The following is a 24,729-nucleotide window of genomic DNA, read 5'->3' as shown; positions in this document are numbered from 1 at the left end:
AGTGAGCCCAGCACTAGTATCTTGAAAAGTTGCTAAATGCCACTAGAATCTGTAGATACGTGTGTAACAAACCGCTGGGATGCCATTTCATGTTACTGCTACCATTCCTATACCCACTACAATTTTGTAGAAGCTGTGGGATGCATTGTCCCAACAGAAGTGAAAGGGTTAAGCAAAAGCATTTATATGTAGTGCGTCAAATTTTGATATCACATGCACCTTAGAAACATCACAAATTCTTCTGTTAGTAAGTGGGCAAAACTAATCTTTGGATCCAACGTCATCATGATCCAACAAGGCATGTTATTACCACACCTACGCACTACAAGCAGTGGTGCACTGGTACACTGGCACTGGTACCTTAAATCATAACACCCTTTTCTAATTTCGAACAGCTTCTGGATGTTGATACAAAGTTGGTTATTGAATACCTGGTACATTAATTGAGCTGTTTGAACTCAATATAAAATATATATATATATATATATATATATATATATATATATATATATATATATATATATATATATATATATATATATATATATATATATAAGCAAATGTGTGTATCTGTTAAAGGTGTCAATTCATGGAATAGCTATGAAATATAACTAAAAAGATGTATATCTATGGCTGTGTTTAAAATGTTTTAAAAATGTATTAGAAAAGTACAAAAGATCATGTATAAACAAAGTAAACTTGTATAAAAATTTGTTACACATGAAAAACAAGAGATACTGTATCTATGTGTGTGTATGTATGTCATATGTGTATGTATCTGTGTGTCTATGCATATATACATAAAGTATAAGAATATATATTTACAGTATATAGACATACAACTATATATGAATTACATTAGGACCTTGTTTACAGTATATTAATGCTGACATCTCATAAGTATGACTCCTTCTGTCTTTGTGATGTGAAACGATATATTAATATCTGAGTAAATAGAATACAAGAAGTAGGACTAGATATGTTTTATACTACTTTCTACTTCCTTTTGAACGCATACAGCAAATCTCACTGAACTCAATATATACTGACAATTTCTTTTATTTGATTTTTTTTGTGCTTTTCATCTCAGATTTTGAAATGTGTTCATTATAAGTTCAATCAACCAAGCAACCAACCAATCAATGCACATTTTTGTGTAGTGATGATCACATTTGTGTGATCTACACTTAAGAAAATAAGCCCCAACAACAGGCTTTGCTTTGACTGTATTGACAATACAACAGGTACTTGAGGGTGGGAAGTGTGCTGTATTTTCAACTGGCTGGCTCCTGAATACGGACAGTAAAACAAAATAAAATACAATCTCTGGTGGTTACCAAACAGATGTGACCACACTTAGAACCACCACATGGAATCTCCCAGAAGGGAGCAGTGATTCCCTCTCCGTTGATTAGTTTTATCTCCTATTTACATCTTTATTGCCTTGCCAATCTGAGATGCTTGACAGGCACACCCCATATGACGCCAGGGTCCAAGGTCTGCATATAAATTCACTACAACACTTCGTTTGAATCCATTGAATACAGAATGCCGCATAATTGTTGAAATAAGATATATTTACATACACAGTTGCATGCGATGATTCTGGTGGTTTTCAAAGTTTTAGTTGAATAGATCATTGTGTAGTTATTTGAAGGACATTAGTGCAGTTATAGTAATGCGGTAGATAATAGCCAAGTAACTGTATTTAGAACACCAAATGGTTGTGGACTTTTTTGTAAGCCACCTCCTTATGATAAAACACCTGGTAACTCCTCTGTAACGTAAGCAGCCACCTTCTACCCCGCTTCCCTCTGGGCCCGTCAGTACAAAGTCAAAGTGCCATAAAATCTTATTTGGCCGAGTGTTTCCTCCCTCTTCACAGTGGGACGGTGAGAACGTGGAGAGGAACTCTACAGCAGGCTGAAATAACAGATTTAATGAAGAAAACAAATACAAGGAAGTAAAGGTACCCCGTTGCGTCAATTCTACTTTATTGTGTGAGCAGACCAAATGGAATTTAACAGCTGATCATTTTAACTGCCATTGATTCTTTACTATAGTGTGAATTTTGGGCTTCATTTTATTATTTCATGTTTGTCATTTGCTTTTGATGCCAGGAACATTGCGAATCGGTGATGCTGAGAAAGGTGAGCTTGGAATAAGCGGTTGTGGTTTGATTCTCATTTATTCCTAGAAATGTAAAAAAATAATAATAAATTCTCGAATTGATGTGACGTATGAATCTTGCATTCAGGGGGAGTGGGTTTGGTTAGACTCAGACACAGCAGTGCCAATCGGAGCTAAGGTCAAAGTAACACCAAGTGGTCAGCGTTTACTGGTGGACGATGTGGGAAAGGTGATCCGTTCTCTGCCAACTCAAAGTTCTGGTGACTTTTGGTTGCCATTCAAAAGTACACTTAAATTGCTTTGCTACTGTGAATTGTGTTTTGTTTCTTTTGGCAAGGAGCACAACCTGTCCCCGGAGATGGAAGCCTCCCTAAAGATCATGCACCCGACATCAGTGGAAGGGGTGGACGACATGATCAAACTGGGTGACATGACAGAGGCTGGCCTCTTACGAAACCTGCTGCTTCGCCACAAACAAGGAATTATCTATGTAAGTTGAAAAAGGCTAACTTACAAGTTTGCTTGGGGAAACACAAATTGGAGAATGAAGCAAAATTTGTTGTATGAGTGATACTGTAATACTTCTGATCAGAATTTTAGATGACTTGTTTGGATTTCCCACTACTTTTGGTGTATAAATTAGGGATAAAACAAATTATCAGCCACTGAAAATTTTCAAACGGAAATGGCACGAAAAGTTATTTGCGTTTTTCGTCCGAAAGACCGAAAAACGAAACAATACTCCCCCCCTAAAAAATGGCTTTGATGACGCAGAAAACCGCTGGCAACAAGCATGGCAAAATTTCCCACAAGCACACAGCTAAAAAGAGAGAGGCATTGCTTTGCTCGGCTAATACAGTAAAGCAATTTAACTCTTTCAGTGCCAAGCATTATGGGAAAAGGTATATTTAGCATTTTCACGCTTTTGAGGCCGACAGAATATTGTATGCTATGTCTATGATAACATGGGTGGCATCTATTGATCTCATTGATTTCCATTCCTTACGTAGAATTACAAGTATGTCATGTATGTGTAATACGTACGGCAACACTGTCATCCAGTGGTCACAATAATCAATACAATGCTCATTGGGCTTAATAATAGATAAATACTAATCAAGGGTGTCAACTACCCTCCATAAAGAAACTTGTTTGACCAGAATTGTTTTATTTATTACTTATATTACTAATTCAAAAGATGAGAATTCTCAACCATGGCACTGAAAGAGTTGAGAAAAGAGTACTGCCAAGCTTCCGGATCTTTCCCGGAACTATGCTTGAGCTGAAAGAAATGAACACGTCATTCGCCAACATCATGTTGCAAAGGGCAGCTTAATAAAACATGCCAAATAACGCAATGGTTGAAGTATACTTTTATTTCAAAGCTGGCCTTCGCAGCGGCGGTTGCCATCACTTACTAGCTTTTTTCCTCCTCACGATTCCATTTTTATTGTCTCTTATCACAGCTCTACTTACATCATTAAAAAAATCATATTCAATTACTGATTAAGGATGCTAAGAACCCGCTTATCTATTACTTTTTCATTGTATGGCACGGCACCAGTCTTCAGAGTTAGCGCTAACCGCTAACGCAATGCGTTCAAATGCAGTTGAACGTTTCAAACTTAGAACAAAGGTCCGACAATTTATTCAACATTGATAACTGCAAATGTCAAAATAAGTCAAGAACAATGATAGGGGTGACATTTTTTTTTCATTTATTTAATTAGGTCCATTTAGTCACTTATCTTTACAATACCTAATAAAATAAGTAGGCTTCTGTCTTCAATTCCACGATAAGATTGTCAGTTTTGGGCATATACTTCAAAGTAGTAGAATAAAAGAAAGTATGATTTTATGTTTACAAATGATCACCAAGAATCTAGTTAACATCACTGGGCAAAATCCTTGTATCTCAACTCATTTTCAGGAGACTCCAAATAGTTTGCTCAACCATTAAAACTGTGTCATGAAAGAGGGCAAGTCATTTTCAAATTTTGAATTGGTTAATAATTTGTAACTTAAATAAAGAACACGCATATTTGGGAACTGACCAATAACATGTTTTTTGAAAAATAAATAAATTAATTAATTAATTTAACTAACCTAAACCAAATGTCAGTGAAGAGTTTTCTGCCCCACACCAGTCATTCCTATATTTTTGAAACAAACTCATTGATCTTTTTTGTAGTTTCAAATGTATTTGTCATAAAACATTTTTTGCTCATCAACCAATGCTTTTATTCACTGACTTTTTCTGTGATGTGGGTGGGGGAAAAAAAAATCCCTTCACCGACACAAGAAATCTAGTGAATTGTAGTCTAAAATCTCAAGCAAATCTCATAATATCCTAATCTGAAATTAAGTGAGTACATGTTGGGTCTACATTGCAATGCATGTTTTTCCGCCATACTTACAACCATTTGACCTATGTCCCAGACTTACACAGGCTCTGTTTTGGTGGCAGTGAACCCATACCAGGTTTTCCCCATATATTCAAATGACAAGGTGAGCTGTCAATACATGAGTACTCATATTGATAATTTAATTTTACTGCCACATATGTAAGCGCTCGTCATGCTGTCCTCCAGGTAAGAATGTACCGGGGTAAAAAGCTCGGCGAACTCCCTCCACACATCTTTGCCATTGCCGAATCCTGCTATTTCAACATGAAACGCCATCAGAGGAACCAGTGCTGCATCATCAGGTCAGATGATTTCTCCTTTTGAGAACTCTGAAAGGCTGGATCACTAAAAAACAGCTGATGCTGTTTCTTTTTCAAAGTGGAGAGTCTGGAGCGGGCAAAACTGAAAGCACCAAGTTGATCTTGCAATACTTGGCAGCGGTCAGCGGCGAGCTCTCTGAACAGCATATTGAAAAACAGATCTTGGAGTCTAACCCAATTTTGGAAGGTATTGTAAACGTTATTAAAACAATGCTCATTTTCTTTTGCTTTAAATTTCGCGGCGGTATTCCAATTGCATGGTCATATATCGTTAAAGTATATAGGTGTGTATTTTTATGAATGTTATGTAAAAAGTAAGTAGTTGCCTTAAATAAGACTTTTTTTTGTGGAATGTAATCTTTCCAAGCTTTTGGAAATGCTAAGACCACCAGAAATGACAACTCCAGTCGTTTTGGAAAATATTTGGAGATCTTCTTCAATGAGACTGGATTGATTGAAGGCGCTCGCGTGGAGCAATACCTGTTGGAGAAATCTCGTGTTTGCCATCAGGTGAGGCCACTAACAAAGCCACATCTTATCTGTCCATGAGGTAGGTCTCCGGTGGAGGTCTTTCGATAAAGACATACTGAGATAGCAGCTTAAACACACTCTCACTGGTACAAGAGACAAGACGTCGCTGCAGAAATATTGATAGTGGACTGATAAGGTCAGCTCTAAATGGTCACTCGTAAACCCACCATATATGTAATGTTTTCATAAAGTATTTATTAATATATATATCTGTTTACATATCATCGAGAGAAATCATGAACAAGATTATTGTCTTCACATAAATTACTAATATTAAAGGAAATTTGAGCTAATTTCTTATTTCAGCACTTTACCAAACTGATAACTCTTCACATTGATCAGTATTCTAGAAGAATATTTCAGTTTCAAAAAGGTTGACGATCCTTGGTTTAGTGTGTGTGGGTTTTTTTTTGTGACAATAAATTCCGCCTTTGTTTAAAAGTTAGATGTATTATATTTTGGGGGGACTAAAGAAAAGTGCTCAACAGTTCAGGACATTTTACACATACGTCAAGTTTTTTCCAAAACAAATAAATTTCTCCTTCTTAGGCCCAGGAAGAACGAAACTATCATATCTTCTACTGCATGCTAGCAGGAATCACAGAAGAGGAGAGGAGAAGTCTTCACCTGAAAAATGCACAAAACTACACTTTCCTCACCAAGGTAAGTTAAACTTTTGCTTTTGGAATAATTTCTTTACTCTGCCAGAACTTTACGTATCCCAAGAACTTCATTAACAGTACAGATATTGTGCAACATGGTTAGCTGTCATAAAAGTATTACAACTCTGTTTTACAGGGGGACTGTATTACATGTGATGGGAGGGAAGACGCTGAGGACTTCAGGCGTATTCGATCTGCTATGAAAATTCTGACGTTCTCAGAGCAGCAGTGTTATGAAATTCTCAAACTGCTTGCAGCTATATTACACATGGGAAATGTCTCCTTTGAAGGTAAGTGCCGTTTTTGATGTGTAATTGTCATCATTTTCAAAAAGAAATGTATGATCCAGTCATGAACTACATATACCGTAGTTTTCAGACTATAAGCCCAACTTTTTTCACATGATTTGAGACCTACGCCTTATAGTCCAGTGCAGCTTATCTGCAGGTTGTTTTATGTATTTTTTTTTTTTTTTTTGCTAACCACCTGACAACGCAAGTCTGTGTATTTTTTCAAGGTGTCAATTTAATGAAAAATTATGAAATGGAACCGAAAAGATGTGAATCAATGAGCATGCTCAAAAAGTTTTAAAAATCTATTATTAAAAATATAAAAAGTATGTCTAAATTTGTTTTTGTATAAGTTTGTGACATGTAAATAAATGCAGTATTATGTCGGTGTTATGTTGAAAATATTCATCCAGCCATCCATTTTCTATAAGTATGCTAGTGCTAAACATGCAGGCATGTTCAGTTAAAAAAAAAAAAAATCCAAATAAAAATCAATTCTATATACTATCTTTCTGCACAAACATTGGATGTTATGACCTGTGGTTAATCGTCCAGATTGACATATCAGTGACATTTTTTTTTTCTCAATTTTGATGCAGCGATTTATACACCGGTGTGGTTTATAATCCGGAAATTGCAGTCCCTATTCCATTACAGCTAGAAATGAAGGGTTGAAATAAGTGCATAAGGTTAATATAGCAAATATTATATTGTTAATGTTAGGAATTTAGAAATAATCAAATGCATTTCATTAAAATATGTTCTGTGCCATTTTAATTCAAAATACATGGGACTCTAAATCTGAGCCAGTAGTGCTTATATAATGAACGTAGATAAAGAAATGTCTCTTTATCTATTTATAAATCAATCAAGATATTAGGAGACCCTGTTTATTTTTTTGTTAGTTTACTATACCTTGTGGACAATTGTTTGCTGCCGCATTTGGAGAAGCGGCACTATGACCTATTTTAAGTTGAACCAATATTGTTCTCATTGTGTTTTGGGTTTTTCTGCAGCAAACACACAGAACAACTTGGAAACCAGCGATGTCAGCAAATCGGAACATTTTAGCATCGCAGCATCACTACTCGAGGTTTGTCTTGTCTTGTCACAAGAAAGAAAAATACATATTTCATTCCCTGTTTCTTGTACTTGTTTGTTACAGGTCCAGATTTCTGTGCTGGAGAACAGTTTGACTCATCGTTCCTTTATGACCAACAGAGAGATGGTGACCAAACCTCTTGACTGTGAGAAGGCCTCTGCATGTCGGGATGCCTTTGTCAAGGTCTGATCCAAAAACACTGATTCACATCCTTAACCTTCACTTTCTTCAAGTGAGGTAAAAACTCCATTTAGATTAAAGTAGCACTTTGCTGCCCTCCTTTGACATATGTAAGCAAATAGAAAACATTTTAGTGGAGCTTCAGTTACTAATAAATTCATTTTATTTATTTAAATGACTAGCAATAAATACAGCGTTATTCAACACTGATAGTTTGGAGATTTCTATACCTCCAACTTTGTGCAATCAGTTCGGGGAAAGATAAATTTCTGTTTCGCATGCCCAGTGCACATAAGAGATGTGTGAGATAAGATGTATGTCAAACCCAAAACATATATTGGCTACCAGTCTTGGAATTTTTGTGATACACCGCTTATGGTCTCTCGAGACACAACTTTATCAGTTTTGTATGGTAGAACTTTAGAGCCTTACCCTCATGAACACAATCAACATATTTGTGACGCTTTGGAACCGAAATAAAGAGCCAGATTCTCCAACATCATTTTTCTCAGACATATGCAGTAACAGTTCTCCTAGATGAGCAAATTCCCTTTTTTAAGCAGGTTTCGTAATAGTTTTAGCATAAAGACCAGTATCTACAGTATTTCCAGAATGAAGATATGGAGGGTCATTTGTTCATATTAAAAAATTGCTTCACATGACTATTGACTGAGACATAATTGAACACTGATGTGTGTGTCTCATCCCACAGGCAATCTACAATAAACTCTTTATATGGATTGTTGGGAAAATCAATGGTGTCATTCACAAAAGGATTGCGGAGAACCCCGGATCATCCAACCTGTCAATTGGCCTGCTTGACATATTTGGCTTTGAAAACTTCCAGATCAATAGGTCATAAAATGAACACCACTCTAATAGCATTTCCTAAAATCACCTACATTTCCTAAATTCTCTTTTTTTTCTACAGTTTTGAACAGTTGTGCATTAACTTTGCAAATGAGAAACTGCAACAGTTCTTTGTGGGTCACATCTTCAAATTGGAGCAGAAAGAATATCTGAAAGAAAATATCGTGTGGAATAACATCAACTTTGGTGACAATCAGAAGATTCTAGACCTTCTGGCCGGGAAACCCTGTAACCTTCTTGCTCTGATTGATGAAGAGAGCCATTTTCCCAAGGTGGTGTTTTCCTGTATCAGCTGAATAGTTTTACTGTAATTATTTCGGTCCTTTTTAATTATTTGTGCCTGTTTTAATTTCAAGTTTTTATTGTGCTGCGTGACAGGGCTCAGATCAGACGATGCTAAGTAAGATGAATCAGCAGCATCATAAAGACAAGACTTTTATCCCTTCGAAGAGAGAACATGACACTGACTTTGGGATTTGCCATTTTGCAGGCGCTGTTTATTATGAATCCAAAGGTGAGCAAACGCATTTGCAACTTTTATACAGATCCACGCTGTCATTAGTGATAGTGGCAGACGGGCCAAAATAAAACAGGTGATTGTGCACAATCTGTCTGTTGTAATTGCTAAATAAAATACGCCTCAAGATACATACAAATGTGGCTCCAAAGTTTATTAAATCAGACACGGATGGCACCACACTCTGTTTTATATCTTTTTTTTTTTTTTAATGCTTTTTCTTTTGGCATCCAAAATGCTTTGTGCTGGTTGGGGTTTACTTGACTAAAAAAAAAAAAGAGCATCTCCTTTCAATATACTGCTTGTCACTATGCCTTCCTCTAAAAGAGAGATGAAAAAAGATGAATGATTTGAAGAAGCAAAATTTATCTGATAATTTAAGTACATTTTGATCATTTTCTGACATACCTGATGATCATGCATGATACCCTAATGCGCTGTGGCAGTGATTGGAATCTCATTAAACATACCAAAAAAATGTAAATGCATATGTTTTGATTTTTTTTTTCCTTGAAGGGTTTCTTGAGAAGAACAGAGATGCCATAAGCCCTGACATATTCAAGATGGTTGGCATGTCCACCAACAAGCTGCTTCAGCAGATTTTCACAGCAGAGCTTTCAGGCAATGGAGTGAAGATGACAAATAAGAGGGTGATGATCACACCCAGGAATTCCATCCGGGTATGATGGCATTCTTGTTTTACGATAATAAAAAAGTTGACAGTTTACACCACGTATCCTTTCATTATCCCATTTGCGCTGCGTTATTGTTCATGCAGTTCCCTGTTGACAACCGCAAGCAAATGCCAACCCTCAGCGGTCAGTTCCGGCAGTCTCTGGACGCCCTCATGAAGACTCTCTCTCTCTGCCAACCGTACTTCATCCGCTGCTTCAAACCAAACAACAACAAACAGTCTGAGGTGCAAAGGAACCCACGTTTCTGCTTTTACTCAAATGTGATTTAGTTGACAGATTCCTCGCCCTGCCATCCCTCTGCATTTTTTTTAAGTGTGCCTTAGATCTAATCCTTCCATCTGATATTACACTTAAACTTTATCAGCATACTGTGTTTTTGTAATTTCCTGTTTCAATATTCGAGATCAATCAATTTACACTTACTGATGCAGCCTGATCAAATTGCTGTTCTAAATTCCCATTTGTTTTGTCACTCAAAGGGCTTTGACCGAGAACTGTGTATGCGCCAGCTGAGATACTCTGGCATGATGGATACCATCCGCATCAGGAAATTGGGATATCCTGTTCGCCACACCTTTGCCGAATTCTTGACTCGCTACAGAGTGCTCCTGAAAACATCCATCTGCGACCCCAAAACTGTTAGTTATTCTATGGTCAAGGAAATATTTATATGAAACATGTTTTAAGGTCTTTGTACAGTATAGTATAATCAACTCTTACTCACAACTTCATTAGGTTCAAATGCCCAGATCCAAAGTAAAAAAAATAAAATAAAAAAAATGCTGCTTTTGCAATGATAATCCTCACTTTTGATTACATTTGTTTGAGATGTACTAAATGTATCATTTTTGTTGGGGTTTTTTTTAGTGGTGGGTAAGAACTGCTTTGGATCATCCTGTGATGAAGCGCAAACTAAATTCACAACAATAACTTCATTCATACTTAAATTAAAATGTATACTCATAAAACTGGGCAATATTCTCTTTTTAAATGCATAATTTCTCCATACAGCTTTTGCTTTGGATCTAATTAGATGAAGCGAGTTTATCTAATGGAGTAGTGAGTGAGTGTATGTTTCTGCTTCATGTCACTTTTCCATGGATGAATGGAGGCATCGGCTTCTTGTCGGGATTCATCAATTAAATGTTCTCATCACAGAACACAGCTGCTGCCTGTTGTGACGCCATCTGCCAGACGGTGTTTACAAGACCTGACGAGTGGAAAATCGGGAAGACCAAGATTTTCCTGAAGGTTCTGAAAACTTCCATTTAACACGTTTATAATTCATTAGTTTGCATGATTTTGATAATATTTACTTACATTGGTGAAATAGTCTGATCAAAATAGATATCTATCAAAATGTGAGGCTTTTTTTTTCCTTTTATTTTTTTTTTGCTGTTGCTTGGCTTTTCAGTTATTCTGACTTTCATTACATCTTTTTTTTTTTTTAAATCCCTGGCAATCTATTGCAGAGATTTCCTGGACAGATTCAGAGTAAAATGTATTATTATTTTCCAGGATGCTCATGATGCTGTCCTGGAATGCCTGAGGGAAGAAGAACTCAGCATGAAAGCTGTTGTGATCCAGCGATTCATGTTGGGATACAAGCACAGGTGTGATATTAATTCTAAATATAACACATACAAATGATATTTTGAACTCAGACAATGATGACCAACAATTCCACGTCCAAATAATATGCTTATTCATGTAGATTGAATTGTTCTACTATATGCTGTGACTTGTGTATATATATATATATATATATATATATATATATATATATATATATATATATATATATATACACGTATATATCCCTGTCATTGCCACGCCTCTTTTATAGACAGTGTTTTCTAAAAAAACGGAGGGCGGCTGTGGTGTTGCAAAAAAACTGGAGAGCTTACAGGGAACACAAAGCGGTAAAAAAGGTACAATTTTGAATATGGTATCAAGCAATCTACTTTTTATGTTGGCACCAGCAGTAAAATTGTTTCCCACTCATGCTCTGAATAGCTCCTGCAAGGTTTTGAACGCCTGGCATCCAAGATCCGTGGACGAAAGCTTCAGTCACAGTATAAAAAGCAACGAGAAGCAACGCTAACCTTACAGACTCATGTATGTAATCCATACAATACAATGTTTATACTCTGTATGTAGTAATTTGCCTTATATGTGTATATATATATATATATATATATATATATATATATATATATATATATATATATATATTTAAAGCAATTATGAGTTCAATATTGATACTGAGGTATAAATTGATGAATAATCTCTGTGTCACTGTGTAGGTAAGGAGCTACCAGGCAAGGAAGAGTTGGAAGCGTAAAAGGGAGGCAGTTATACTGCTACAGGCTTACACCAGAGGGTTCCTAGCTAGACAGTTATTTGCCGGAATGAGGAGTGAGGCAAGTTTACCTGACCCTGACCTGCATGCGCCGCATTCACCAGCGGAGCATAAACCCGAAGATGACATCGCCTTGGAGCTTCAGCGCAGACTAGAAGAAGTCATCATGGAGGCTCAGCAAGCTGATGAGGAGCTTGAGACAGTCACTGAGGTGGATTTGGTGGAGGATAAAGAAAATGTCAATCCCATACCTCTGGTGACAGTTACATTATGTGAAGAATTGGAATCAGAGGAAACGGAGGTTTGATAATAGTTTATATTGCCATACTCATCACGCAAATCTATTCCCAATTGTCGAGCCTAACATTTGGTTGTTTGAACTGTATAGAATGCAGAGACCACATCTGAGATAAGTTTTGCAGCCTCAGACATAACAACCCCAACTCCATCACTCGAAGAAGAGGAAGATGATTTTGAAGATTTCTCAGAGGAGTTTTCCTTTTACAAGTTTAGCATTCTTCACTTCCAGGGTGATGTGAGCCACACACACATAAACCAGAGACTCAGGAAGCCTCTTCTACAACATGATGACGAGGGGGACGCATTGGTGGGTAATAAACATTCAAATACGAGTACATCATCTTGTATTACACAATACCCGCCACCCGTCATCTCAAAACAGGTCTGTCTGACTGTATGGTGGCTTATACTACGATTCATGGGGGACCTACCAGAGCCCAGGTGTCAAGATGCGACATCTCAGTCCTCTCTCAGCATTTCTCGCCATCTGCCTCACAGGCAAGGTAGGAGGCTGAGCAACCTGGTGGGGCTTGACCAGGTAAGTAAAGCATGGGGAAACCTTTTATTTATAACTTGTAGTTTGGTATGTTCCTTTCGAAAAAGTATTTCTCTAATACTGAGCGTAAGTAAGTATATGACAGATGAAATGTGAAACCCTCTGAAACATTTTAAATCACTTGACACTACAGGAGAGAAAACATTAGGATTATTAGACTATATTACAGAGCTTTGTTCTTATTTTCATTTACCTCTTAGAAAATATTGAGAAAGAACAAGAAAAAGCATGGAAACAGGAAAGCCTCTGCCATTCCTGAAGAGGTTAGTCCACACGCACCCATATCTTGAGTTTTTCTTTATAATTTAATAAGTCATATTGTCTGAAAACAGCCAGAGAGCTTCACAGAGGATGAGGACGCTTTCTTTGGAGAGGGTCCTACATTAGACAAACCACTTTCTCCTCTGGAAAAACTGCACATTATTGTTGGATATGCACTGTCCAGAAGAGGCATAAGGTGAGAATATTTTATTTGAAAATCCAATCCAATCTAATTTTATATATATATATATATATATATATATATATATATATATATATATATATATATATATATATATACTGTATATATATATATATATATATATATATATATATATATATATATATATATATATATATATATACTGTATATATATATATATATATATATATATATATATATATATATATATATATATATATATACTGTATATATATATATATATATATATATATATATATATATATATATATATATATATATATATATATATATATACTGTATATATATATATATATATATATATATATATATATATATATATATATATATATATATATATATATATAAATGTGTGTGTATATGGGTACTATATTCATGCAAAAAAACGTTTTTCTCTCAGAAATGTTTGTAAACATGTTTTGGGTTTTTTTTTTTCAAAAAAAAAAAAAAAGTGTTGGTGTATTGGCTCTAATCACTAGTAGTACCACTGCCCTTACCCCCCATAATTTCTCTAGGTCTTCCTTCAGCCCTTTGTATTTCCCTAACTTTTTGTGTTCCTTTTTACATATGCTGCAATCATTCGGGATCTATCTTCTATAATTACTGTCCTCTGATGTGCATTCACCACAACTATGCCAGACTGGCTGGTTGGCTCTCACCACTTTGTCAGTTTCGATTTGGAAGTCCCACATTTTGGGGTGTTTTTTTTTTTTTTTTTTTTGCCATCTTGATTCTGGGACCTATAATTCATGTTTCATACAGATGTTATAGCACACTGCCTGTAACTTGTTTATACCCCCTTTTACATGCCTTGCCTGCAAGCATCTAAATCCCTGGGATACTGTATGATGTGGTAGACCCTGGCCTGTATTGATCTTATCTTTAGGGCCTGTTCTTATGATTAGCTTGATCTATTTTTGGAGACCTGTTGCTTCCTCCTGTACAAGTCAGGCCAAAGAATGCTTTTATTTGTTTATTATTGCCTGCTGTACTGCTTATAATTATGAGTCCTCAATTAAGGGTTTTATTTCATTGTGTTTCTAATAGGGATGAGATTTACTGTCAGATCTGCAAGCAGCTGATGAACAATAAAAACAAAACAAGCTGTATACAAGGATGGGCCCTGCTCTCAATCTGTCTGGGGATCTTCCCTCCAACAGACCTCTTCATCAAGGTCAGCTGCCAATTTAGTTGTTGAAATTGTATTGCGTGTAAACCCTGAGAGATGCTGTGGGAAAAGGCCTGGTTTGATAAAGTGAGGACAGAGGCTTGATTCACACTGCAGGTCCAAATGCTCAGTTCCAATTTGTATTGGACTGTCTATTTATGTTTACATTTCAAGTAATGCATATATGACTGTGCTAACGCTGGTGGAACACAAGCTGCAAGTTTCACACCCTAACTCCACAAGCATCAACTCTGAGCAGATTCAACATGAAAATAAACAATAATACACATGTTGTAAAAGTATTATCACTAATTACTATTTATTTGTTGAAGTGACTCTTGCCCTGACGTCAGCAATCTATGTATTTCAGTTAACATAGCACATTTGGCCTAAAACTACAAATAGACTCCATGACTGATGTTAAAATGTGTAGAAGATATTTTTAATGCACAATAGAGTGTCATTATCACATATTGGCAGCTAAACAAAAAGGTTAAAGAGAATAGAGTATGACTATGACTTTCATTCAAAGTTATAAAGTAATGTAGAAGTCGATTTACTTTCAGTTATACTGATCTATTACAACTGCTTGCCCAACGAGTGCATTTTTGATTGAGGCACCTAACGAAGCTGCCGTTAGCTTAACTTTAGGGTTTTTTTTTTTTTTTACATTTCAATAATTGTTTTATTTGTGTCTTATTTCACTTTTACACACAGTATTTGGAGACCTTTATCCGCAGAGGGCCAAAGGGTTATGCAGAGTATTGCAGGAAGCGTCTGTGTCGCATTCAAGCCAATGGAGAAAGAAAAGAGCTGCCCTGTTGGCTAGAATTACAGGTACTGTATATGCTGCCTCATGCTGTGTAGTTTACTTGTGGATGTACAAATAATTTTTGTTGGCAAGATTTTTCACTCATTAACAACCTATGAAAAGAGAACCTGTTAAGAGTCATTTTGAGGTTTATTATTTTCCCTGTGGGCAGGCTGCCAAAGCCTTGGAGCCTATCGAAATGACTGTGACTCTGACAGATGGCAGTAATGTCAGCCTGCAGCTGGACTCAGCCTCCACCTCTGCAGAGGTCTGTCAAGCAGTGGCTGACAAGATTAATCTGCGAGACACATATGGATTCTCTCTCTACATCCGCCTCTTTGATAAAGTGAGCTTTACTTCCTCTGGTAAATACGAGAGGGATTTTACCGAAGGCAGGCTTTACTAAATCTCGTATCAACCTCAAGAGGAACGGCACGCTTGCTCACACACTAATCAGTGTGACCTTTTTAACTCCAGATGTGGTCTCTGGGCAGCTGTGGGAAGCATGTGTTGGATGCTGTGTCTCAGTGCGAGCAGGAGATGAGGCGACAGGGCAAACATGAGAAGGACACCCCTGTGCAGTTAACAGTCCGCAAAGAGCTCTTCACGCCCTGGCACAACTGCTCGGAAGACTCCATCAGCACGAATCTCATCTACAAGCAGGTCATTCAGGGCATCAAGTCGGGAGAGTACACAAGTGAGAAGGTGAGTCTCTTACCAGTACGTTATAAAACAGGATTGCAGAATGATACAAAATACATTCACACGCCCGCAGTAGAGAAACTGAGCAATGCATGAAGCCCCTTTACACCTTGAAACTGGTATATATTATGATTTGATTAAACCTGTCAGAAGATTAATCATTTGAAAAAAGTGTTTATCTTCATTTTTGTGTGAGCATATTATGTTTGTACAGTTCTTGCGCGTTTAGCTGAGTAAATCAACACTACTCTGTAGTATAATACAATTTAACACCAATGCAAACTACAATTCCTGTGAACATAGATTAACTAAGTATGTTATGTGAATCATAGTGGGGTATTATAAATGTATATGAAACATTTTTAACATGATTACAATCTGTACAAAAATATAGATGATGCGTTTTCAAAAAAACAGGTTTATGTCGGGGAGATTAGATGTGACTTATTGACAAAAATGATAATCTTCGACAGACGTGTCCATTTTGGGATTTCTACAGAAACAACTTCCTTAAAATCTTGACTTCCCAGTAGCCAAAAAATTTCAAATTATAATTGAAGTGTATGCAGATGCGGGATTAGTAGACGATGTGCACCGTTACAAGATGAACACTTGAAACATGTTTTTCTCAAATCTAGGCATTAAATTGCTGTAATTTTGTATATTCTTGAGCAACCTCCATAAAGTATATATGATTTTAAAGGGAATTAAATGTATGATTATATCAATATCTCAATTTTCATTTTCAAAGACATAAGCCTGAATTTGTGAAATGGCATTACTTATTTATTCTACTACTTAGCCTACTTATTCCTTTTATTTTTTGCATATATTCTGTATTCTGACCCCCAACTCAAAAAGCACTTCATGTCCAGTAGTCACTAAAATGGCATTGCACCCCTTAGGAGGATGAATATATCCAGCTTGCAACAAAGCACTATTACATCCAGTTTGGCTCAACGTACAGCAAAGAGAATGTGCAGAAGGTTGTTGAAGACTGCATTGCTATAACTCTGATTGAGAACAAATCCATGGCAAAATGGATCCAACTCATCAGCTCAGCATACTTGCAGGTAACACGGACAAAATGATCTGCGTAGGCTATCCCTGATTTGAGTCTCACTCACGCCAAACATACATGCATATGAACAAATGTATCAAATTTACGGAATTTCAGATATTTTTTCAGATCCTGTAAGGTGCATTTAAAAATGTATTTGAGCAAGACCTAAGTCTAAATGTTGCATCCTAACTTTACAGGGTGCATACCCAAATGGAACCATAAGCAAAGAGAGCGTGAAAGGAGAACTTGTTGACTGTGCTCGAGTGGATTGGCCAGTTAACTTCTCCAAGTTTTATGAAGTTACAATGGTGTCGGGTAAGTCAACATGCACTATATTTTACACTTATTGCCTCTCCAAGTAGAAATGTACCGTCAAGCTAAACATAAAATAAATAAATAAATAAATTGAACCTTGTTAACTAAAACAACCACATAACTACCTTCGGAAAACAAGTGAGCTTAATGCTGGCTCACAATTACATCATCGGAGTCTGGCTAACAAAACTCATCAATTTCCCAACACTAAAGGAATGAATATTTGAAACAAACAGTACAAGAACTCAGATTGACAGACAGTATAATAATACTCATGGGTCCGCAAAAAAATATGAAATTATGAAATTCTTCGCGTCACATGCAGTAGCACAACATGGAGCTGGAACAGATTAATGACGTTTCTATAGGGAAAGATGATTTAAGGTAGTAGTGTTTTGAGTTGCGAGTGTGGTTACATCACAAATTAGTATTGTAAGTCCAGGCACTACTTTATGTCCACAGGACCTACTTTGCCCAAAAGCAGGTTTGTTGTGGCTGTAAACTGGAATGGAATTTTCTTCATGGATGGAAAAGACAAGTTACTCCTTGAGCTGCCTTATCTGGAAGTAAAAGAAATCAGGAAGTTGAGGTATAGTTTATGTTTTCAATCTTTTGATCTTGTTTGGTAAATTATACTTATACAGCTCTGACTTCTCATGATGGCCTTTTTAAGTGACCAGTCGGTGAGTGTAGCCACATTGAGAGGTGAATTTGTCCTAATGTGTGGCGAAGCTGATGACATGGCTGCGCTTGTAGAGCAAAACCTTAGTGGACTACGATCCCGCTCAGTGTTTGCACTCGCCCAGCAGGATTTCAATAAACCAGGTAGGAGTCAGTTCCTTTTTTAGTAACCTCTAGTGACCAAAAAAACGCAAACATGAACAACCTCCTTTCTCTCTGCTGCTTCCCTCCAATAGATGACCCCATATTCTTGGCCTGTAAACAAGGAGACCTCTTGTTGATAGAAAAGGATCAAGATTATTTCTCTGACAAGAACATAGTCAAAGCTACAAATCAGAAGACATATCTCAGTGGTGCTGTCTACAAGGATGCGTTGGAGTTTCTCCCAACTCTTAGCAGACCTACTGATGACATGCTGGTATGTTATATTGAAAAAGAAATGTTGCACAAGTCACAAGAAGTGGCCTAAAAAGTGGTGTGTAATTAATGCCTCATTTTCATTTTATTGCCCCTGTCAGGAGCTGATCAGTCCGGAACGGAGGAAATTATCCATTACACAAATTGGGCCCCAAAGAGAAGAAGTAGTTGCCCCTGTGTCTTTAAGAGAGTATGCGCTTGATCATTTTAGGTAATATTTTTATTAGTATACAGAGCCTATAAAAAAAAAAAAAGTGGTGGTTTCAATTCATTTAGCAAAGAGGCCACATGAGAAACTGGAACACGAACTGGAACCAAAGGAGGAGCAAACACGCTAACCTCAAGTTTGTCGAGATTATTTTGAATGTATTTACAAAAATCATGTTGTTTTATTTCAATTGTAGATATAGTATGAGTTGTCATGAATTCTTGACCGTTGGAACCAACCAATTGCTTATCAAATTGTACACTCTTAAAATCTAAGATTTTGTTCAATTTAAAACAGCAATATTATTGTACAACGTATACAACAATACATCTTGTCACAGCGTGCAAAAGCTGTTTGATTTTAAATTAAATCAAATTTATTTGTATAGCCCTGAATCACCACAGCCTCAAAGGTCTTGTGTTTCAATCCAGTGTGTTAGAGCAAGACAAACTCAAAATTTTCATACTGTATGTAAAAAACAGTTCCTTAGTCTAGATCTGATTTCCTTGTGTTGCCTCCCTCTGTTACAGACCTCTAGGTAAAGAAAGGCTGTGGGTGTGTTCAAGAGAGCCGCTGAAGCAGCCACTCTTGAGGAATCTGGCCAGCAACTCTGAGTTGAGCTATCTCGCCTGCAGTGCCTTCACCGATATCCTAAGTAACTGCCGTTGCAGAAATTTGTTTTCGCAACATCATTAACGTCTGATTTGACAATGCAGACTGTGTTGAAGCTTTTCATTTTAAAGTATTGTTGTCCTAACAGACAGTCAGTTATTTTAAGGTATCCTCCTTTCTGGATTATATGTAAGGACTATTTGATATTGACTACAGTATAGAGTCCTTGACCTTGGTTGCTACCTATTTTGAAGTACATGGGTGACTACCCCATCAAACTGGTTCGTAGTCCGTTAGAGTTGACCGACCAGATATTCGGCCCTGCTACCCAACACAAGCTTCTGCAGGATGAGATCTACTGCCAAATCATGAGACAGATGACCAGTAACAACAACAGGTAGTTATGCTGTCCAGTCTTAGTTAATGGTTTGTTTTGTGACATTAAATTCATTAATGTCACCAAAATTATTTGCTCTCTGTAGGTTGAGCATGGAGCGCGGGTGGCAGCTGATGTGGTTATGTTCAGGCTTGTTCCCGCCAAGTCAGAATTTGATGAGACACGCTCAGCGTTTCCTGCAGTCAAGACCCCGAGAGCTCCTGGCTGCTGGCTGTCTCCAGAGGATGCAGCAGATGTGCAGGTCAGCCTGCGGATGAAACTTGATTGCATATGCACAGGATGGTGTTTAAGTGTGTGGGGTGGAAACAGGTGTTTTGTGTGTGTGTACATATATATATATATATATATATATATATATATATATATATATATATATATATATATATATATATATATATATATATATATATATATATTGCAAGTCAAAAGAAGAGTTCAAATTAAAATGAATAAATACAATCACATAACTGAAGAGGAGAAATGTGACAGTTTAAAAATCAACGTTCCTTTTTATTAATGTAAGGAATAAAACTTGATGAACTGTAAAACTATGCAAACATTAAAATAAAACAAGACAAAGGATAAATGGATATATTACTTGACCATTGAATGAACAATAGATAAAATTTTCAGTGGGCAAATGATGTTTTTTCAAGAGTGGAAGTTATCTAAATTTACAATTACTTTACAACTATGAAGATGAAACTGCTAACATAGATTAAACTTTAAAGTAATGCCCAATTAATATTATGACAAATTATAATACCAAATGCTCCTCCGATGTTTGGGGAGGCGCATTTATTGATATGACCCCAGGGGAGTGTGTTAACATTACAAAAACAAAATTAGAAAGAAAGAAAGGAGGGAAAACTGGTTTGTGGTTTATGCAATTACTGTAGATGTCACAACAGCAAGTCTCTCACATGATTTGTTTCACTGACAAAATGGTTATGGAAAAAAAAAAAGTTCCATTTTATAAATTAAATTGTATGACATCATATTAAAGGCAATGTTCTAACTTCTACTTGTAGCAGGAGTAAATCTTTGATGGGGGGGGCACATTAGCCCTAAAGTTTGAAATCGGGAATTTTTCAATACAGTATTTGTCTCCTTTATCTTTTACATGCTCAGTAAGGAGCCCAGGAAACGTCCTCCACCCCTGGTTGAAGTAGATGCCATCCAGCAGAACAGCACCCGCATTTTCCATAAAATTCACTTTCCAAATGATACAAATGATGTAAGTCAGAAAATAGATTCCATATCCAAGCAATTTAAATGAGAAAGCATGTTCTCTTAATTTACTTATCCTTAAGATGAAAAAGCATGTTCTCTTAATTCACTTATCCTTAAGATACGTCTTCACAGATATCGCATATGCTCTCGTCCCCCTCCTGCTTTTACAGCTCTTTGAGGTGACATCAACGACCACAATCCAAGAACTGTGCCAATGCATTGCTTTGCAGCTAAAATTGAGCTCACCAGATGGATATGGCCTCTATTTGAAAACATCTAGTAAAGTATGCGTTGTTCCTGCAGATTTGATCTTTACTGCTAGACGACAAAGGAGAAAGAATGGATTTCTAAAATATTCAGTAATTTTCTCTTAACTTCAGATGCTGAGCTTGACTGAGGAGACATATTTCTTTGATAGTTTACGGGAGGCAACCGATGTTACAAAGAAAGGAAAAAAAGTGAAAGAAGGTAACAGTCATACGAACTCAATGTTGTAATACTGTATTTATCGGCTTCTAATTGACCCCTTTTTTTTTTTTTTAAACTAGTCAACTTGGCCTATGCTCTGATTTTTAAGAGGAAGCTCTGGTTCAATGTGATGCCTGGAAAAGACTTGATTGCAGACCTCACATTCCATTTCCCACAGGTATCAACACTATATTGCACTCCGGGTTGTAATGTAATAAATTATTTTCAACATGTTATTTACACACTCTTCAATACTGGCATAAAGGAGCTGCCGAAATACCTTCTGGGGTATCACAACTGCAGCAAGGAAGACATGATCAAGCTCGGTGGACTGCTTTTCAGAGCCAAAGTGGATTCTGACAGGTCACAGTTTGTCATGATCCCCAAAATGTTGAGAGACTTGATCCCTGTTGACCAGATGAAAAGCTCATCCCCCGAGGAATGGAAGAAGGTAACTGAAGATGGAAAGGAAACATAGAAAAAATTGTTTCCGAGTGAATACATATGCTTAACCTGTTTTGTGTAGTTTAACTGCCATGAAAATGAGTTGTATGTCATTTTGGTTGCAGCACATCATGTCAGCCTACAACAAGCAGAGTGGCATCACAGTTGATGAATCCAAAATTGCCTTCCTGCAAGCCATATCGAGCTGGCCAACCTTCGGCTGCACCTTCTTTGAAGTTAAAGTAAGTTACGTGGATGAAAGACAGATCCCAAGGCAAATATAGTGAGTGTGTTTGCAAATGGCCATGGCGCACATGCAGGCTATTCATGTTGACATTTCCGTTTTTGCAGCAAACATGCGAGTCAAGCTACCCAAGTACTCTTTTGATTGCCATCAGCAAGCAAGGTGTAAGCTTAATTGACCCAAAGTCAAAGGTATGCACTCTAACTTCCACTGGTCACTGATGTTAAACAACAGGCTCACAATCTTTTATTTTTTCCAATTAACTTAGTGCAAGCGTTATCGGAAAAGTATATTTCAATTTTCACTCATCTTTCAAGGCCGACAGAATATTCTGTGCTATGTCTTTGTAAATATGGGTGCTATCAAATCAAATATTTGATTTCCATTCCTCACTTTGAATTGCATGTATATAATATCGGTGTTGTAAGTGTGGAAACACTGCTACCCAAAGGTCACAGTTATCACTGCAGTCCTTAATTGGCTTATATTAGGAAAGCATTAGTTAAAGGTGTCAGTTACGCTCCATAAAAAAACTTATTTGATGAGAATTTTATTATTTATTATTGTTATTTCTATTTTAAGACAATCCATGGCACTGAAAGCGTTAATGGCAAGCATGTTTGAATGGGTTCAAGTCAGGGTGTTGAAACTTCCATAGCAAATCTTTCCATGGTTTTATAAATCTTGCTGTGTTCATTGGGGAAGTCATGCTAGATGAGAAAAAGGCCGTCCCAACCTATTCCCACAAAGTCAGAAGAATATAATTGTAGAATGTGTATCGTATCTCAGTATGTTGTGCTTATGTACAGTTTTGGTTTGGTGACCACCTATTTTCACTATGCATGTAATTACTTAGTTTCAAACTAGAAGCCACTATTGAGTAACACTAATGCGTTATCAGCATCATAGACCCATCCATCCATTAGCTTCCTTTTTATCCGGGGGTCAGGTCACGGGGGCAGCAGCTTGAGCAGGTAAATCCAGATTTCCCTCGCTCTGGCCACTTCATCCAGCACTTCCAGGCGGTTCCCTACGTAGTTCAGCCGAGAGACATAGTTTCTCCAGCGTGTACTGGGTCGTCCCTGGAGCCTCGTCTCAGTGGGACATGCCCGGAACACTACATTAGGGAGGTGTACAGGAGCATCCTAACCAGATGCTCGAACAACATCAACTGGCTCCTCTCAAAGCGGCAGAGCAGCGGCTCTACACTGAATCCTTCCCATATGACTGAGCCTCTCATCATATTGCTAAAGGAGAGCCCAGAAAACCTGCGGGAGAAACTTTTTTTTGGCGGCATGTGTCCGTGATCTTGTTCTTTCGGTCACGACTGACAGCTCATGAGCATAGGTGAGGGCAGAAACGTAAATGAACCAGTAAATAGAGAGCTTCACCTTTGGGCTCGACTCCTTCTTCACCACTCCTTCTTCGCGGCAGACGCTGCACCAGTCCTCCTACACTTACTTGTGAACAAGTCCTCAAGATGCTTGAACTTCTCCACTTGGGCAGGACCTCATCCCCAACCCAGAGAGGGCATTCCACCCTCTTCCATAGATCATGTATAGTAATTCATTCAATGCCAACTTTTTTCAGACCCTCCTTTTTCCCCTATTTGAAAAAAAGTAAAATAAAATACCGTACTGTACTTGGGATTGAATGTCTGGACTCTGTAAGACATATAAATACATCTATGGATTGAATGAGTCAAATTCCTTTAGAATTGTCATTATACAGTACATGGATTATTTTTTTTGGTCACTGTTTATTCTTTTTAAATCATTGTTGACCAAAAATGGCCTATTAATATATTTGGCTATAATATGAACCTTGCAGGAATTGCTGGTCATGCACCCATTCAGCCGCATCACAGAGTGCCACAGCAAAGACGGCTACTTCCAGATGACCATCGGCACCTTGGTTCGAGGCAATGTCTTTGTCTGTGAAACCTCACAGGTCAGCATCCAAAATCTCACTCACCGCTGCAATGTTGGTGTGTTAATGTTTTCCAAATAAAACAATTGCTGACATCTGTTATGCCTTGTTTCAGGGTCACACAATGGAAGACCTTCTTAGATCGTATGTCAGGATGTACGAAACGCAAAGGCAGGCTTTTCGATCCAAAAACCACATGTTTCCTTGAGCTGGTGATTAATACAAGATCAACTAAACATCCTAATTTGATAACAGGCACATATATTAAACTTTTCATGTTGTCTTTTTATCATTGTCTAATTCATGCTGTCATTTTGAAAAAAAAAAAAAAAAAAAAAAAAAAAATATATATATATATATATATATATATATATATATATATATATATATATATATATATATATATATATATATATATATATATATATATACATATATATTTCTGTATAGACTTACCGAGACCATAAATTAACTATAGAACACAATAAACATGTCTTGGACAAATTGTCTATTTTCAGTAGTCTTTTTATTACTATGTTTTTTTTGGCGTTCTCCATTCATTGTTACGAAAAATTAAGTCATTCAATACTGAAGATACTATATTACGTAAGACCTCTATCTATCTATCTTTCT

At 36.9% G+C, this 24,729-nt stretch overlaps 1 protein-coding gene across 1 annotated transcript; it reads left to right on the top strand.

Annotated features, from left to right (window-relative positions):
* The first annotated feature begins 1,950 nt into the window (after positions 1-1,950).
* Positions 1,951-24,417, top strand: LOC148414956 (unconventional myosin-VIIa-like). Its single transcript, XM_088428727.1, has 49 exons — positions 1,951-1,969; positions 2,121-2,150; positions 2,258-2,359; positions 2,468-2,620; positions 4,570-4,638; positions 4,722-4,837; positions 4,915-5,042; positions 5,223-5,365; positions 5,936-6,049; positions 6,185-6,338; positions 7,355-7,431; positions 7,504-7,623; positions 8,333-8,475; positions 8,552-8,762; positions 8,869-9,004; positions 9,524-9,636; positions 9,786-9,926; positions 10,182-10,340; positions 10,861-10,953; positions 11,221-11,315; positions 11,549-11,633; positions 11,719-11,820; positions 12,009-12,365; positions 12,453-12,671; positions 12,747-12,902; positions 13,121-13,183; positions 13,253-13,377; positions 14,452-14,578; positions 15,290-15,409; positions 15,556-15,729; positions 15,861-16,088; positions 16,991-17,158; positions 17,346-17,463; positions 17,926-18,052; positions 18,137-18,288; positions 18,381-18,562; positions 18,663-18,772; positions 19,300-19,415; positions 19,625-19,778; positions 19,864-20,019; positions 20,910-21,015; positions 21,182-21,295; positions 21,392-21,479; positions 21,560-21,657; positions 21,745-21,930; positions 22,049-22,165; positions 22,275-22,358; positions 23,998-24,117; positions 24,212-24,417. Exons 2-49 carry the CDS (start codon positions 2,139-2,141, stop codon positions 24,302-24,304), a joined length of 6,324 nt encoding a protein of 2,107 aa, XP_088284853.1. The 5' UTR covers positions 1,951-1,969; positions 2,121-2,138; the 3' UTR covers positions 24,305-24,417.
* Positions 24,418-24,729: the final 312 nt, after the last annotated feature.

The sequence above is a fragment of the Hippichthys cyanospilos genome, chromosome 12 (assembly GCF_059441005.1).
Source record: "Hippichthys cyanospilos isolate Australia breed blue-spotted pipefish chromosome 12, RoL_Hcya_1.0, whole genome shotgun sequence".
Taxonomy (NCBI): Eukaryota; Metazoa; Chordata; class Actinopteri; order Syngnathiformes; family Syngnathidae; genus Hippichthys; species Hippichthys cyanospilos.
This window is presented reverse-complemented; position numbering and strand designations above follow the sequence as displayed.

Excerpts from the sequence above, each read along its gene's own strand:
- LOC148414956 (XM_088428727.1), top strand. Across the intron at positions 7,624-8,332 it reads GTCGGGATGCCTTTGTCAAG|GCAATCTACAATAAACTCTT; the intron begins GTCTGATCCAAA and ends CTCATCCCACAG. Across the intron at positions 8,763-8,868 it reads AAGAGAGCCATTTTCCCAAG|GGCTCAGATCAGACGATGCT; the intron begins GTGGTGTTTTCC and ends GCTGCGTGACAG.